The 18,571-nt window shown below is 35.0% G+C and overlaps 1 protein-coding gene across 8 annotated transcripts in view; it reads left to right on the top strand.

The window, feature by feature from the left end:
• Nucleotides 1-18,571, top strand: part of LOC116431336 (glutamate receptor ionotropic, kainate 2) — a 277,385-nt gene that overhangs the window by 166,813 nt on the left and 92,001 nt on the right. For all 8 annotated transcript variants that reach the window (XM_031986602.2, XM_076370455.1, XM_076370456.1 and 5 more), the window contains exons 4-5: nucleotides 462-713; nucleotides 10,756-10,931. In XM_031986602.2, coding sequence (XP_031842462.1) covers nucleotides 462-713; nucleotides 10,756-10,931 — 428 coding nt within the window. The remainder of the gene's footprint in view (nucleotides 1-461; nucleotides 714-10,755; nucleotides 10,932-18,571) is intronic.

The following is an 18,571-nucleotide window of genomic DNA, read 5'->3' as shown; positions in this document are numbered from 1 at the left end:
CACCCTCTCACCTAGCCTCTTTTTTCTCTCGGATTGACGTGTCTGGTGAAAGTTTACGAGTGGATTACGAGAGAGTAGCGTGAAAGGTCGAAAGCAGGATGAAGAGAGTGAAGAGTAGAAACGAAATCTTCCGTGAGAATTTCTGATGCAGCTTTCGCTGATACAGACGTGCCAGTCACAGCTCATCTAGAAATATGAACCCAGCGTGTCAAAGTCAGTCACCCTCGTATCTTTGTATCCACACCGTTCCTTGAGCTTCTTACGCTTGCCCTTTCTTCCCTCCGTTTCCAGCTCGAGCTCCACCCGCTGCTGATGCTACTCTCAGCACCGATGCGGCGGTTTAATGGCCAGGAAAAGTTGTCCCGAAGTTTCTCAAAAATGATGACACTTTCCTGAAGTGTCCGCAAACGAAGATACTTCGCTGCTTTCTGTGTTCAACGGCTACCTTTTTTCTGTTGCAGCCTGCAAGCAACTATCCAGATCGGTCCAAGGAATCTTCGGACCGTCCGACCCTCTTCTGGGTGCCCATATACAGAGCATATGCGAAGCTCTAGATGTCCCGCATCTAGAGGCTAGAGTCGACTTCGAACCGACGTTCAAGGAGTTTAGTATAAACCTCTATCCCTCGCAGGACCACTTGAACAAGGCTTTCAAGGACCTCATGTCATTTCTCAACTGGACCAGAGTTGCGATTATCTACGAGGAAGATTATGGTAAGCGGAGAAAACTTTTTGGTCACTTCGTCACATTTTGAATTTGAAATTTGTGTAAATTAATGATAATGGCAATGGTAAGAAGCTTAGATATAAGGAATGTGGGAAAAGGACATTTACTTAGTTAACTTGTTAACTGTGGAATTTAGTTTGAAAAACCTTTCGTTTTACGCGCAATAAAATAAAAAAATAAAGTGTGTTCTTGTCAGTCTCAAGATGAATGCACCCAGGGTATATCTTAATGAAAAACCAAAGCACAACAAAGAAGAATTACATGTTTATCTGAAAAAACTAAGAATTCATCGTTGAAAGAACTAGTAGAGTTTCAAGCTTTAAGATTACGTGTATACTCGTCAAACGCAGTTAACTGGTTTATATTGAAATATTAAGTGATGCAGATATAATATTGTAAGAATAAAATAAAATTGTCATATGGGCATTCTTGCAATTGCATGAAACAAGTTTGGGATGTTAGATCGAGTAGTAACAATACCAATTATAGTGTTGTTTGTAGGTATCACAATACATACAACTATTGTACTAGAAACGTACGAATCCTTATTATGTCAGAGCATTGAAATGAATGCAAAGTAGGTCTGTTTCCATTCATTCAAATCAGAGTGAAATGTTCTATGCAATAATAACAATGATACTACTGTTACAGTATATACATTAATAACTCCGTTAGTATATGTACATATGATAATAACAATCTTGCATAATGCAAAGTAAAGTATTATAATTCGACGTAAAGGAAGCGCAGTGAAACAAACTGTAACATGTGAATACGTATATTTTAAATTTCGAATTCAATTTCTTAATAAAAAAAAATTACTGTTACCAATAGCTTCAGTCATCATGACTATTAATACACATAACTAATTACTTAGATTACTTGTAATTTCCCAATCACAAGAAAAATAATAAAACAAAGTGTTATTTATCGAGTGAAAAGATCGACAAGCCGAAGTATATAAATATATTTCAACGCACAAGTGACACGGGTAAATACAATATATTGTTACTAACAAAGACGACGTAAATATAAGGCCTGCCGAATAACGAGTTCACCAAAGTTTCGGTATCAGATTTAGCCATAATGGCGACTTCGAGCTTTGATATCTTACATCGAAAATTTCAAATGAATAATTTAATTTTCCAACTAACGAGAGACTGACATGTAGTTTTCTTCTTTTAGTATTTAAGATTTCGATGCTTAATTCAGTTTTTTATGAAAAGAAATGTTGGAAGTATAAGACAGTTTCGTCCGCAAAGAGTTAGAATTTGGATGCTAAATGCCGAAGTTCCTTGCAATTCGACTTATATACTAAAACATGAAAGGGAAAGCGATGATCAATAACACTAAAACTACAAAATGGGTCAAATTCACTCATTCTTCATTAGCAATGGCTAAAAAGATAAAACCGAAGAAATTACGAAAGAAATTGATTCGCAAACTGAATCACAAATCAATCGAAATCTCAATGGATGATCTCTTCAAGCTCCTATAGAAGAATTTAAAAAGCCGATCTGAATATATCTAAAAACAATGAATCATTAGAGCAGCGCGGTGCGGTTGAAGATAACGAATGCTCATCCAACAAAAAAATTAAACTGTATCATTTAATACAAACATCAGTTTCCCCATATTACTAATCCTTCCACTAAGGTAACCTGAAACTCACGCAACACGTTCACAACGGAATGCTACATTCTCCCATAATACCTACATCATTGGTGTAATCGCGGATTTCCATGAATAATATTCCTGGCGCTGTAACCGGCCGCAACGACTATTCTTTACCCTGTTTTCCTTCATAAACGAAACATAAATTTACAAAATTACAGTGTTTAAGTTATATCTGGAGATCTCGAAACGGCGGAAAATAAAAAATTCATATAGGCGATGGCCAGCGTTCCACATCAAGCATAATCAAAAGTGTGGCAGTTGGAGCCACGGGGTAGTCGAAATTGCATTCCGCGTGTTCCGCGGGACAAAACCCACCGCGACAATGATAAACACGGCAGCGTCGAAACAATAAAACAGACTTGGTAGTCGCGCTTGGATTTGCAAGTATATGAGTAGCACTCTCCAAGGAATCACGGGACAACGTAGTCGGATGGTGTAACGTGTTATACGGACTAGTCATTACGGTTCTCTTTTTTTTTCCTGCGGCTCGCGAGGCGCGACAACGCGCGGTGACGCGTCCCTATGCAAATAGAACGTCGGAATCAGCCGGCGGAAGTGGATGCCGACACAACGCGAAATGTCGGCCTGTCATACGCACGCGGACGCGACCGAACTGTTCCGCGGAAAATCGCGAAAGCCTTCGACACCGTCGCTTCGCGCTTTTTTCCCGATTCACGCGTTTTTGTCATTCGACTGCTGTTATCAGATTAGGACTTACCATCGTGAATTGGTAAGATAACGTTTTTTGATATTCCGTGATTGAGTATGATTTTTGGCAACTTTCCTTCAGGCGTTTGAGTGGCACGGGTAAAAATCTGATCGAAAAGTGGCTACCGTCGAGATCGTGCTTCTTTCGTTTTAGCTCAGAAATTGAATTGGCCTTTTCTATTTTCATGTAAAAAAGTTGCAAATGATAGGATCGAGCCATTTTTCTAATTCTAAGTAGGTAATAAGAAAGATGTAGGATTCTTGGTTAATAAAATCCCCAAACCCTAATTCGTGGGGTTTGGTTTAATGGAAACAGTTTATTGGATTAACAATGGAAACTACACTAATAATGCTTTCACTAATAGTAGTTTTAATGGTAAAAAATATGTCTATCAACTTTTCCCGGTATTTTAAAATCCTCACTGTCTTCCTGCGGAACAAAAGCAAAATGGCATACCTTGTGTGCGATATTGTGAATGCTGAGTTGGATGTATAAAAGAATATTTTTATTCTTAAAAACAGCATAGATCAAATGTTACTAGAGATTACTGAAATGTATAAATTGTTCCATAATATCCCGAAAATGTTTCATATTCTTGTTTCATTAATTCTGAATAAAATAATTATCATGTTTTAATAACAGTGGTTTAAAGCTAATATGACATTAACTATTTTAAAAAGACTGTTGAAACGAACAAGAGTACGCTATAAATGTTATTTTGGAAATATTATTTACATTGAAAACAAGAAACGTAAGACCAGAATTGAAGCATTCACAACTAGAATCGAATTCGCTTTGAAACGTTTCACAGAGTTCCGGAAATATGTTTCAATAAGATATAATCAAATATCCATGTCTCGATCGAATCGGTAACCGCAGTACGGGGCGGCTTCGCCGGAGTGCAGCTTCGAGCCACTCATAGAAATTCTGTGGCAGCTCTTGTATTCCGTACGCTACCAATTCTATTACAGTTTCTATTCTTAGTTGGAGCCACGCGACAACCGAGACGGTCTTCCGGCAGGTCCGATTTTCCTGAAAAGAAACTCGCGGACATGCAATCGCATAGTAATAATTCTGGCCATGTTTTCACCTTGCGTCACCCAAGGAATTCGATCTTACAAACTCGCCCCTGATGCTAATTGGGATTCAGGGAAGCGTGGTGAGAAGTTTAACTCTCGAACTTGAAACTGGGAATTGTTATCCAAATATTCTAACAAAACACTGTGCAGTCTATTCTCTAATTAAGGTACGATGGAACCGCGTTTATTCAATGAATGCGACGTGATGCAATGGAATATTTTATTTTTTGTTTATATCAGCGGTTTTGTGTCTTTTAATAAAAATTAAAAAAAATATGAACGGTTACTGTTAAGTAACTAAATTTTCTTTAAGCAAGAAGCTTTCGATTAATATATTTTGAAAGTTTCTGTAACAGTATTAGACTGCGGAAATTTTTATTTAATAATTAATAAGATTGAGTATATAGAGTTATTCATTTTATATACCTTCTCAGTTATTAAAAGTCAGATTTATTTCTCTGGTATTTATTTAGTTATTAGAAAATAAAATTAGCAAGGATATTTAGAAAATATTTATTTTGCTTTCTAATATCTTTTATTGTTGAGTTCCTGCACAGTATTTTTTCACTGTTAAGAAAGTAAAGTGCATCCTGCTATAGTTTTTTAATTATTTCATATTTTCTTATGATATATTAGTTAGTAATACGCGTTTCTGAGTTAACAATATTAAAGTATCATGCCACGGTTTACACATAATAAATTATAAGCATTTTAAGAAATTTCGAAATTCCATTATTTTTTGAGTGATAATTGATGATTTAGTAGAAGTATAAATGCAACAAATTTTTATCAAGCTATTTAAAAAATTTCAGAATATTCAGAGACGTTTTCTATATTTTATTAACAATTCTGAGGCATCCGTCTCACAAACGATATATATGAATCGAATTAATTTCTTATTTCAACTGTTCTTCTTTATAAATTAGTCAACCGTCAACAGAGAAAGAAACCATTGTTCTTCGGAATTACTTTTCCTGACTAGACGTTATAATCATGACGGACATAGGAAAGGGAAGGGTTACTAGCAAAAGGAAGAGATGTGAACCTCGAGAAATATTCTCTCTTTCCGTTCCTTTGATCTTTATGACTGACATAAATTCCCTACTGCCGTAGGAGAATGACATCTTGAAATTCTTCCTTGTCAAAACGTGTCACCGAGCATGAAAATACGATAAATTCAATTTCGTGGAACTAACTGAATAAGAAAGTAAATTAAGAACAATATCTCCCCCAATGAAAAATCTCGACATCTTTTCATTTCCTGCCATAATGATATATCTTAATTTAACAGTGCCTTTCAATCGTCTATTAAATAAAAATTGTCTAAAATATTCCTATTGTATTCAAGTCTATAAATAATTAATTACAGCGTCTAATTGATACAGGTTGTAAACTGTGCAAACTTAAAAGTACCCTACTAATAATGTTTGTAACATATATAAGTGAAGCTTGGCAAAATAATTAAACGAAATACAATAATAAGACATAATTGAATTATTTAATATAATTTACTATTATATTCTTCATATAATATTAAAATAGTCCCACAATGTATATCTTAACAAAATCTCTACCAGCTTTTGTTTCAGTAATATCTTACACAATCCAACAAATCTTCTAAACGAAATATTGAAAAAATGAAACTAAACCGAGCGATTGAGTTCCTAAACATAATGCCGTATCTTTTAATGTTAAATAACAATATCTATAGAACTAATTTCAATTTCTTTATCTAAAATATAGGATTACAGCTATTATGAGTAGGGTAAATCGGGAAAAAATGGCCCACTTTATTAAAAAAGACTAATACATTACAAATATCATTGATACCTAACAGAAAATAAAATACATTTCTAAAAAATAATACATACAAAAATATATACACACCTATATAAGTAGAATAGCTAAATAAGTCTCTGTACAAGATTCAATGTGTCACTGAAGAAAATGGAAAATGTTTGACAATTTTAATGAGATCATAACGAACATGTTAACGAACCCATGTAGTCTTGACGATTTTATTAAAAAATTGAATTACTGCGAATTTTATAAAAGAAATATTAAATTGCTTATATACATACCTAGTGCATTACGTTTAAGAACAAAAAGTCGAATGTTTCTTCGAAGTTCAGGTGCTACCCCTTATGAAGACTGCTCGGCCATGATCCAGAAAATATCGACCACAAAGCGAAACTTTCGAACGTTCCGCGTCGACCTACTTTCCAGAATTTCGATTCATTTTTCTTATCGCCGGAAGCAATGTTGCCGAACGGAATCGCGAAACGAGAAGCTAACTCCTTGCTGGTTCCTAACCTGCCTAACGAGATAACTGGTTCTCCTAATGTGTTCACAGGAGCATCATGGTATTTGGCCGTTTGTCACGGGAGACGTTACAAAGCTTACAAGCTGGCGCGTATGTAAATCGAGCAAGTTGTCGGCTCATGTGCACGCTGCTTTGATCTACTCCCGTCAAATACACTTTAGCAGATTAACTGCCACCTCCGGCTACCCTAACTTCTATCTGCCACTTCGACTCCTTGATAAGTACGACAACTTACCAGGGAACTCTAGTGACTCGAAAATTCCAATCTTTTGGAAACTTTGAAGGGTTACCGGGAAACTTAAAATAAGTATTGGGCAATTTTTATGTGCCCCAATTTTTGTTCCTCAGGGTGAAATTACCTCGTGCATGGAAATAGCTGTTACCATATTTTCCTCTATATTTTTGAAACTAAGATAGATATAAGAAATGTTTGCAATAAAAACTCAACATTTTTCATGCTTTATAATATGATGCTATGAGATTAATAAGTATTTCTTATCGAAAAAATATCGTACATCAACTTGTGAGATATTTTGAATTTTTTGTCTTGTCGAGGAATTGGCAAAAAATTTCTTTTGTGAAGTTCCAATTCTTACCAACCTTCATTACCCAACTCATTATACAATTCGTTGCATAACGTTCTGGTAGCAAGCTTTTAGTTTAAACGCAATGTTATTAGTAATTTACTTATTATATATAAATAAATAAATTTATTACATATACCTATAAGAAATGTATTTCACTATTATTATATTAAAAGTGGATTATGAAAATATTAAGGTGTGACTTAAATTTCTTTGTAAACATGCTCTTAATACTAGAACTACATAACGAATGCACCTTTGTAATTTTTATAAGAACTACATATTAATCATATTAAATAATCAGTGGTTCTAGAGCTAAATTTTTGTTACCATACATTTTCAATATGTTCTCTGGTATTCTCACAGTACATGCTGGTAGTCTAAATTTTTCTGTCAAATACAGAAATTAAATTTTAATTGAAAATAAATTTTCTTTCAAATTTTCTTTCAAATTCTGATGGATAAATCCACGCAATAATAATGAAATTTACAAACCTTCAGAGACGCAACTATAGTATTTACAGACTGTAAAACTCTCGTAAATGGTGCACGTCGTCAAATGTACACACATTTCAAAAGGGACGCATCCTGCTCGTATTTCCACTCATAATACTATTTCAAAAATGTATTAAATTGTTGAAAAGGGGCTGGCAATTCTTTTCATCGCTGCAAGGGATCTCCGGCAATGCTGAATATTATAGGAATTCTTTTCGAACAATGAATTGGAATATTTCCGCGGAATAGCCTGCATTTCGACAAACTTATGGTGCCCCGACATTTCTGAGTGGCTTTAACTCGCTTTTGGTAGCTTCCCGAAATTCGACGTCTAGTTTGAATCGCCCCTCCCTCATCGTTTGAGTAATTACACGAATGAGGTCCAAACACAGTACACTGTATCCTTCTAGCTCCCGACTCATTCCAAATTGAACGATCGAAATTACCTGCAAAAGCATTTTGATTGCGAATAGATATGTTTGAAGGCTTATACAAGCGTTTGAGATAGAATTCAACTAACTTAGAATTTACTGAATGTGTAATGAATATACCACTAATGAATTCAGTGTTTCTTTTAAATTCTATGTTTGATAGTTTGAAACTACATTTACATTATGGCTTACGCACATAGGATGCACTTAACTTTTGGTTAACTGAATCCCAGATTCACTTTGAGGTTAGAAATGCTCGCTATTGAAGTAAATAATGAACTTCCGAAATAAACCGTACTAATCAAAGAAAAGGTAACATTTAGAACTTGATTTAAATGCATTTGTGATTCAGAATCGGTTTCTTTTAAAATACGAAATTGAATGAATAAAAATTGAATGAAAGTACATTTTCCACTTTGCGTATATATTTTTATGTAAATTATCCAATAATATATTTAATGTTACCAAAAATATATTTAGAATGACAAATTCTGGCAAAGAATTGACAAATAAGGACATAGCTTACCTCGATTAAAATACTTTTCTTTAGTCAACTAATAAATAATCCGAGAAACAGGGAGAAAGGAACGCAGAGGAAGATGCGTGTCTTCCGGATTCCTTTTCATCTCGTGTGGTATCTGTATCGTGCAAAATCCACATAAATTTCCAGAGACGAGAAACATCTCCTATACTAAGGGATGAGCAGGACTTTCCTCGATACATTGATACAAAGAACCCTCCACCCCAGTCGCCGACTATCCTGCTATAGTACCAAATACATGTATACCAAAGCGGAAGCACGCAACTGATATATATGTACAGTAGCATCTACAGAAAGGAGAAACGATAATTGAGAACCGCATCCATGTGATGGAGTGTTATCTTTCAATTTCAGATTCTCAGCGGGACGATCTATGAAAATATACCTACGAAGAAATGCGTAGCCTAATTTTGCGATAGAGGCTTTTAAGGAAATTAAGTTTACATTTATTTAAGGAAATCTTTAAGGAATCTTTAAGGAAAATAAAGTTTACATTTATGTAAGGAATTCGAAATGAAATGTGTTTTCGTTGTGTCACGATTTACTGCGCGAATTTGAATTCTGTTCGGAGTCGTAAATCCCGAAGTAACTTTTCGGTACGCGACTCTTCTTGACACTTGTCCGCCAAATTAATATTGGACAATTAGATCGATTGCGTTAAATCCCAACTGATGGACTGTAGCTCCCAAAATTTAAAGGAGTATTCACATTCTCCCGAACGATGGACTCGTGATTACTAAGAGCGTATGATTATGACTCGATTGAACTTGTGTATGTCCCGAACGATGGACTTGTTGTGACTCTAAGTGTTGCGATAAAGAGTGTGTAAAAAAGTATGTTACAGAATTGTTTGTCTCGAACGATGGACTTGCCGATACGAAAAAATGTTTGTAGAGTGTGTGATGAGTGTGATCCTGTAGGTGTTTTTATACAACACCTTCAGGTTGCATCGAGTGCGCTTTAGCTAGCCCTCTTGGTGCAAGGGCGAGGGTAATGGCCACGTCCTCAAAGATTTGCCGATGCCTTGGAAATTTCCTCCAGGTTGACTCTTATCTAGCGGAACCGTTACGAACGAGGTTCGAGTCGACCCTTTGGAAATTCCCGGTTTATTATTCCCGGTTGTCTGTACAAACGAAGTAAAAATTCCAAAACTATTATCTGGACACGCGCGGAGTGACTAAATGACTTTACCATGATTTAGGGTGAAATTGTCCCTTGTAACAGAAAAATGAACTGAATTCGAAAAAGTTAATCCCGAAAATAATTTTGTTGGCACGTCCATGTCATAAACGAACCTTCGAGGATTTTCGCCGTTTTGTTCTGCATTGGACGGAACAGAATTTATTTAAGGAAACGATTAAAATCGTTGAGAAATTTGATTTCATTAGTTTCATTAGAAATCAAGTTCAAATTATTTAAAGAAGTAATTAAAATTTTTGAGAAACTTGATTTCATTGTTTCGAAGTATTCGAACCATGAAGTTGAGAAATCTATTGCCAAGTGAAAGCATAATTAGAGCGGAGACTTTTATTGAGAGAAAAACAGGCTGTGGAGCGTTATGTCGTTGGAAAATTGGACGGGATTGAAATTCCGATGTGTTCCCACAGTGGTGCTAAATTTCTGCGCACTTGGGCGAGCGTGACGAGCGTCTTTAAACTAGTCACGCGGAATTTTTACGCTTCCCGATGACAAGAAGCTCGATTTTATAGTTCGTGACCACTTTTAGAAAATTATTAAAATGTGTCGGCGGTTTTCAGTCGACTTTTTCGATTGACAAGTGCGCAAGTAACACTCGTGAAACCATTCAACGAAAAACAGGATCGTGACACGTGTTTTGAAATTGAAATTACCATGCGTACGCTTTTGTGCGATGAATAAATAATTAACGTGAAGCTTCGTGAAAATTTGAACGTTAGTTATTCACAGGATTTTGCGATTTACTCGTATGTGACCAACAAAGATTGTTAATCTTTCATTAAATGCTTTTGATACACCCATCATGATCGTTCGATGCAACCGGAACGAACGTTATTCATTTACAAAAGATATTAGCGTTAGGTAAAATAATTTGTTTGAAGTCAAGATTAAAATGAAGAATTTATGCGACTAATTATCTCAGGTAAATGTTTACTCGAAACAATTCAAAGAATGCTTAAGTCTGTTATGATCTTTTTACTTTTCTATTCCCAGGATTATTCAAGCTACAGGATCTCGTGAAATCACCGCCTTCCACGAGGACAGAAATGTACATTCGCCAGGCAGGGCCTGGATCCTACAGGCAGGTGCTTCGAGAAGTCAGACACAAGGAAATTTACAAACTAATCGTTGACACGGATCCTGCGCACATGCAACAATTTTTTCGGGCGGTAAGTAGTTAATAATATTCTAGATAACATTATTGACCCAACTACCTTTTCGTAACCCTTCCGTTCCTGAATATGTATCTTTTTCGACTATGAATTTTGTAAAAAAAAATTTAAGGCTGTTCACTAACCAACGAAAACACATATACTGACAACTGATTCGCATTTAAGCTGTAAACCATAAGCAGAAATCCCCGTGTGGTACAATTTTCCTTTATCTAGGAGTTTTGTTGTTTTCCAATAATTTAAAATGTTCGTGGTACCTATGTCTACCATTCGAAATGAAAGGATTAAAACGAAGTACCTAAACAGAACTTATTTACCAAAAACTTCAAATTATATTTTTTAACGTCAAACATGTGTTTAATTAAAAATCATAAAATAAATAAAAAAAAATTAAAATCCCATTAATTCTTCCTTTGATTTTCTTATATCAAATTGATATTTCTAATACACTACAACTAGTTTATTACAGCTTTCACCATTATTAAAATAAATGTTTATTTATTTTTAATACTGTTAAACCTAAATATTTCAAAAGCATTTTTTCCTCTCTATAATCTCAGCAAGCAATACACTACTACTGTGTGGTCTCCATTCCAAAAATTTACCGAAAACAATGCGATCAAATCAGAATCCTTCGCCTTAAATTCATTCAGAAATTCCTTGTCAAATGCACATGCAAATTACACATAATTTTTAATGCTATCTATTATATGGGTTCCATTTAAAAAATCGTCCATTAGGAACAATCTGGTCAAATGAACCTTCCACCCTAAATTCTAATAGAAATTTCTTCCAAGCCACACCTACACGCTCATACGTATATAAATTATACATAAGTTTTAGGGTGTCATTGTGTTGTATTGTGTTCTGCTTGGAGCAAAGTTTTACTGCTCCACTTTCGAAACTCACCAAAACAAGCGTCGAGAATTTAAAATATCGAATTCTTGGGTCGGATAGTTCCTTTATCGTAGGGTTGGGGGATTGGCTGGCGCTTGTAACGTTGCTTGAAATATTACACCGTTACATCCTGGAGCGAGGAGCTCGGCGCTGGTTTCTCGTACGCATCTTGGAAGCCCATGGAATCTTACATCCTTATTCAGAGGACCGTAAAAAGAATGCTGGCCGGAGAAGGCGGCCATATCGATCGATACATCGCGCGTGCAATATGTATAGCTCTCGGAACAGAACGCGGAATCAAAGACCCATAATACTTGCCGGTGCAGTATTTAATCTCAAGTGTCCATTGCGATAGTATCGACCACGACTCAGTGGAGAGGGGCAATTTATAGCTAGCTCGCGAACAGAGAAAAAATTAGTGGAAAATGAGTGTCCCCAGTGAAAATAAATCTTCCTTTTTCCTGTGAACCCATGGAAAGATTACCGTAAAATCTCGAGCGTAATATTTCCAATTTTTATTCATTTTAACTAGCTGAAATGTGGCTACGTATTATTCTCGCGCACAAAAAGTACGCCATTTTCCGGATTGAGGAAGTTCGCGGAGTTATAAAATGTTGCTACAAGACGCGTTTAATATTAGCGAGACACAGCGACGATGAGAATTTCTATGCGTTTGTTAAGAATATTGTTATAGTATTGTCAGCGTGATTGTTGTAATAGTATTATCCTATTAAGTATTATTTTTTTAATAGTTACAATTTACGTGTTATTTTTATAATAGTTACATTTTACGTGTTATTTTTATAATAGTTACATTTTACGTATTATTTCCATTGTATCGGAAATTTTTTAACTAAACAAGGTATAATATGAGCAAGTGCACATTTTATTCGAGATTGTACAACATATGTTATGAACTTTCACATCGTAGTTTAATACAATATGGAATATTAATAGAAAGACTTGTTCAAAGCTAATTAGAATGGTTTTGTTTTCTCATTGTCACTGTTTCTGTTCTACAGTAATTAGCACAAGAACCCATTCAGTCATTGTACGTGATAAATACTTCTTTCATACTATTGTCCGTCGCTATTGAACATATTAAATTCCAATTTGTTTCTGTGTAAAATATTTTTCATAACTATATATGAAACAAGATTAACATATAGTTCATCTTCTTCGACAATTTTGATTATAAATATCTAATTTCCAGTTTCTGGTATTTTACAAAATTTAATAAAGTACTCTAACAAATAACAAAATCACTAACGATAACAAACGTGTTGATCATTAATTAATAACAAGTATCTTGCAAATTTTTCTATCATTTCAAAAAATTGTGAAATTCTTTCAATCTTCCTCTGTGATTATATGAAAAAACACTATTCAATTTTAACTATACAAACTTGTCTTAATAAGATATACTTGCAAGCAAGTAGTTTTTTTTTAATGCTCTCCAAAATATTATCAATTGCACATTCTCCGATTCATCTATCTCGATTCACACAATACTATCAATTATTTCGGATACCAATATTTCAAGGAAGTTCACAACGAAACCATAAATATCCGAGGCAGCTAATATTTCGCAGCGGTAGATTCGCAGCAATTATGAAGGTGGCAAATTATGGTTTGCCAGCGGAAAAATATACACCATAACTTATTACGGATATAAAGAAATATTCTACGAATACTTTGACGCCGCAGCACGTACCAATATTTCACATTGATTTCAGGGATCCGTAAGTCGAAAATAAAATCGTTGATGGATCGAATAGCGGCGGAAAAAATGTTTGTTTGGGAACTTCACCAAAAGGGGTACAGAAAGCACCGCCACTAAATTTTTAAAAATTATATACACCTATGCTTTCATACGCAAATTTCAATCGTTTCCTGTGCTAGCCTTTGAAATCGGTTGCACGGATGCGTTAACTTTGAAAGTGAGTTACGGGTATTAGATTATTCGGGAGAAATTTATGGTTTTTGATGATTCAATATTCGGAACTTTATACGGTACGAACTTTCAACTCATATTTGTACCACAATGTACTACTTTAAATCGAAAATATTGCTTTTTCGTTCAGCAATTGGACTTTTGTTCTTTACATTCATTTCTTACAAATTGTACGTGAAGTTTTACTTGAATGCAAAGGATTAAAATGTATTGTTGCGTTTCATCAATAAAAGGTTACTGCACAGAGAAAAGAACAGAGAGAAAACTGAATCCTGTGGATTTACGCGAGTACGCAAAAAGAAACTATGAATCGAAGAAAGCAGTGTGCAATGGTTTTCGGATAACGCATTCAACTTTTTCGAAGCGTGTCGGAGAGGGCAAGAAAACATCGCGAGAGGACCGTAAATCTTAAACGGCAAAGATTTACGTAGAAAGATCGAAAAGCCACGGTAAAATATTTGCTTATACAACTAAGGTCGATAAGGCAACAAAAAGTCCTAGATAGAATCGCGGCAGATGTGCGTGGCTTATTGAAAATCTATAAAAACGTTGAACGGTCAAATATCGAACTATGGTCTCCCATTGATAAGTAGACAGGGCGATTTCGCGACGGTGACGGCTGCGTAAGACACATTTAGAGATCGTAGAGAGAGTATGGTTGAGTCTTAGGTCACTGCATATGAAATGTCGGATTTTCCGAAAAAAATGAAACCTTATTTGATGTTCTAAAAGACGTTTATTCGATCAGAATATGCTCTATTCGAATCGATACACTTCTGCCGACGTGTTTTTAATGAATATATTCCTTTTTGGAAAATTCTGAATTTTTGGGATTAATAAATTCTAATGACATCATTATAAACTATTGTTTCGAGTTTACCACGTGGCTCATTTTCCAAATAAACATCACTGAAACGAAATTTTGCAAATCAGAGCTGCACTGTTCTTTCATCTACAGGTGTCGGATTATTTATTAGGAGAATATATAAAGCGAACGAAATATATTTATTTAAACATTTAAAACAACGAGCAGGTTTAACAGAATACCAGATCGTATCGTCATAATTAAAAGATAACACGCTCAAAAGCAATTCATACAGTACATCAAATCTCACATTGAACAAAACATTCGTACGTCGAATTTCTAACAATAATATTATCCACAAATGCTTTGTTTATACTTCGAGCGGTTTTTACAGCAGTATTTTCAAGTTTAAATTTATATAAGGAAATTACACGAATGTTGGCGATGTTCATGTTTTCAAGAGACTGTTCAAAAGGTGGTTATTATCCACAATTTGGGAAAACTTTTTTGCAAAACGTTACCCTGATAATAGACAATGGAACGGTTTAAAAGGTTAAGAGTAATACAAATGAATAAAAATAACAGGAGTGCAAACATTTTCGAGTAAAAAGAATCTGACATTTTATATGCCCCAACGCAATAAAATTGTAAGAACAAAGGCTTTTAGAATTTTAAAAGACATTTGATTTTTAGAATTGAGTAAAGATACTCATACAGTAATTTATTGTTAGATAATAATGTGACTGCATTAATTTATCAAACAAAATAATATCGTTAGAAAACGTTTCTCGTTTATTCCTTTTATTTTAGATTTCCTCTCCTGAATGCAGCTCGCATTCTCAACTCCATCTTTCTGTAAAAAATAAAAATAACTCCATCCTCTTGCGTCCTGAAGAACGACTTCACTTCCGGAAAAATTATAGTGTGCAAAACATATAAAAAATACAAGTGTTGTATACCGAAGTGTATCTTGGTTATTTCACTATAAAAAGCCTGAAATTAACAAAAATTCTTTCCCAATTTAATTAAATATAGAATATGAATGCAATTCGAGAGACAAAGACAAAAATATAATTACAAAATAATGTATCATCTATTGTAGTGTGAAGCGTAAATATTCGAGACAAACTCCGGTATCATTAAATTATTCATCGTGACTGTGACAGAGTTTGTAACTACACCGAAGTACGCCCCAGGAAGTTTAGGATCACTTTCAATATTCATAGTTTATGCAATAAGCTAAAACAAAAAATAATGTAGCCTATAATGTTTTGTATTTAGTAGATTCACCAGGAATTCTTTTTTTTTACTGCGTTTTATTATCTTTTAGAAAAGCATGATTTCTTATCAAAATTCAGCAGATATTTCAAAAAAAGATATTTGAAACATTTTGAACCAATAATTTTAATCAAACACAAAATAATTGATTAACTAACGCTACATAGAACGTATTGTATTATAGTGGTGGTTTACTATTAGATGATATTGAAAATGTGGATCTTCAGTAAAAAGAGAATTAGGAAAACAACAATATATTTAATAAGATAAAGAAAACAATACGGACAACACGTAAAAAATACAACACACGACTCTCGCACCAAAAATGTTCCTCTCCGCTGTCGCTCACCAAAATGTCCCCATGCACGCATTTCCACTCGCTTTTAACACACACCCCCATTCGCTCTGTCTTTCTCACCCTTGCACCCTTCTCACTCGCATCTTTCGTCCATAGTCCAAATTCACGCAGTCACGTACACGCTTTTCTCTCGGTTCAGTCGCTCAGTTCCAGACACTCTTCCTCGCATTCTTTCAGCCACTCGAAATTGTCTAAACGCAGTCACACCATTTTCCAAACATCCCGGCGCCGGTCCCTCGCAATACGACCTGGTCGCCCTTACGCACGCACAACAAACCATTCATCCTACAATAAATATTCTAGATACTACAGTATCATTATGTTATAATGATATCATTTTTCAATATTAAAAATATAACTGACAATTACATACAAAAACGAAAATTACTTTTAACCTGTTAACTGTGGAATTTAATTCATAAAATCTCTCGTTTTGCGCACAATAAAATCAAAAAATGAAGTGTGTACTCGTCAAACATAGGACGAATGCACCTACGAAATATTTTTTGTTTATCTGAAAAAATAAATAATTGATTGTTGAAAGAATTGGTATCATTTCAAGATGACGTGTCTATTCGTGGAACGCAGTTAACTGGTTAAATCGTATACCACAGAATAATAAAAAGACAAAATTATCTAATTGTCACACATACAATGTTTTCCCGAGAAACTCTTCGATTACTACAGAAACAGACATAAATTCAAACATTCATCTTTACATTCCTAACCAAAAAGTTCAAGTTCTCCCCATCAAATTAACAATCCCAATCTTTCGGGCGGTCCATGCCCAATTTGCTGAAACTTCCAACGCGTCGTAGAGTGCAGAAAATGCTCCTAAGCTGGCCAAACCCGTGCTTCAACAATAATACCGTTGCAACATCTCCCAAAGTACCAGCAAGCAACCGGTGAAAAGGAAACAGGGTAGCGGAACACTGGTTCGTGTTTCGAACGAACGTTTAGTTAGCACGCACCGCGTATCAAGCACAGGATTCATTGTTCCTCTTTGTTCGCTCGCGTTCAACAGGGTACCGGAGGGCGTCACGTTTTCCGTTTCCATTTTGCAGCTACAGTTGCACACGGTAACGCGTCGCGCATTGTTTGTCCTGGTCCCTTTATTTCCGTTTTGGACATCCTTTCTTTTTTATATTTTCCCGCGGAACGTTAAATCATTCCGGCTCAATGGGACCGTTTATTGTGGGAAGGGGGTCGGGACCGTCTTTAACCAAAGCCGAGTCAATTTTTCAGCGTACACATTCGAGCAACTCGGATTTTCTGTTTGCGCGATTTAAAAAGCTATTATTCCCGCGGAAACTTAATGCTGGGTCTTATATCGGCCATCCTGAGAAAGCCGGCTGGCACAATGTTTCAACCACGAACCGGTTCTTTCCGTCAACAATAGCCCGTCGCAGTTTTAAATCACGGTATTCATACGCGAAGGTTGCACCCCTTGCGGAACACAATGAGGACCGGGAGGGGATCGGACTTCTCGGGTGAGTGCCCGGAAACTTAGAGCACACAATAAGTGATATTATGCTGGTTTTGGCGCCGCGGGCGCTGTAAATAAATTTTATTCCTTTGAGAATTTCAATATTTGAATGCTGAAAAATTTTCTTGGATAGTATTTACGAGAAATGCGAGGTAAAATGTGTACGTATCTTTCGTTGCTACGAAAAATACTAAAAACTGTGATAATTTACCTCATCTGTGTATATAAAGTAATTCTGGAGGAGATACTTTAATTATCTTGCATTAACGGTTGACACAGTTACAATTACAATTGATGTTACTTCATTTGTAATTTTGATTTTTGTTGATCACTTTGTAAGAAAGTAATTAGAGTTTGTTTAAGAATCAAATCTGCTGGTTGAAATCTTTTAGTTTTCATTTAAATGCGTTTCAAAAGATATGACCATCTCCCTTGGAATTAGCTTACTGTATAAAAAGTAGCTTCTAAAAAGAACAAATAATTTTTAATTATATTATTAAAAATCGGAATTTATACGGATTCAATCCCTTACAATGAATGTAAAAATTATGTTAGTCTCTTGTCGTACAATGTCGTATCAGATTCGTGAGAAGGACCTGAAACGAAAATTAACAAAAATTAATATCACCCAATTCTTCTCTTCTGTTATCAATTGTTATATTTTAAAGTAAACGTTCTTGTTTTGTCGCAAATTATTAATGGTAAAATAATTCTAAAGAATCCGAATTGCAAAAGATACCGTAGGACAAGATGTTAACCCAGTCGAACTACCATCGGACTGTATGCAAATTTGATATATGCTGTTTAATGTTCATTTTTTTTTTAATTTAAGAGGTTATACCAATAATCTACAATTAAT

Source organism: Nomia melanderi, chromosome 9, assembly GCF_051020985.1.
Source record: "Nomia melanderi isolate GNS246 chromosome 9, iyNomMela1, whole genome shotgun sequence".
NCBI classification, from domain to species: Eukaryota; Metazoa; Arthropoda; class Insecta; order Hymenoptera; family Halictidae; genus Nomia; species Nomia melanderi.
Note: the sequence above shows the minus strand (reverse complement) of the source record. Positions and strands in the feature narration are given on the sequence as shown.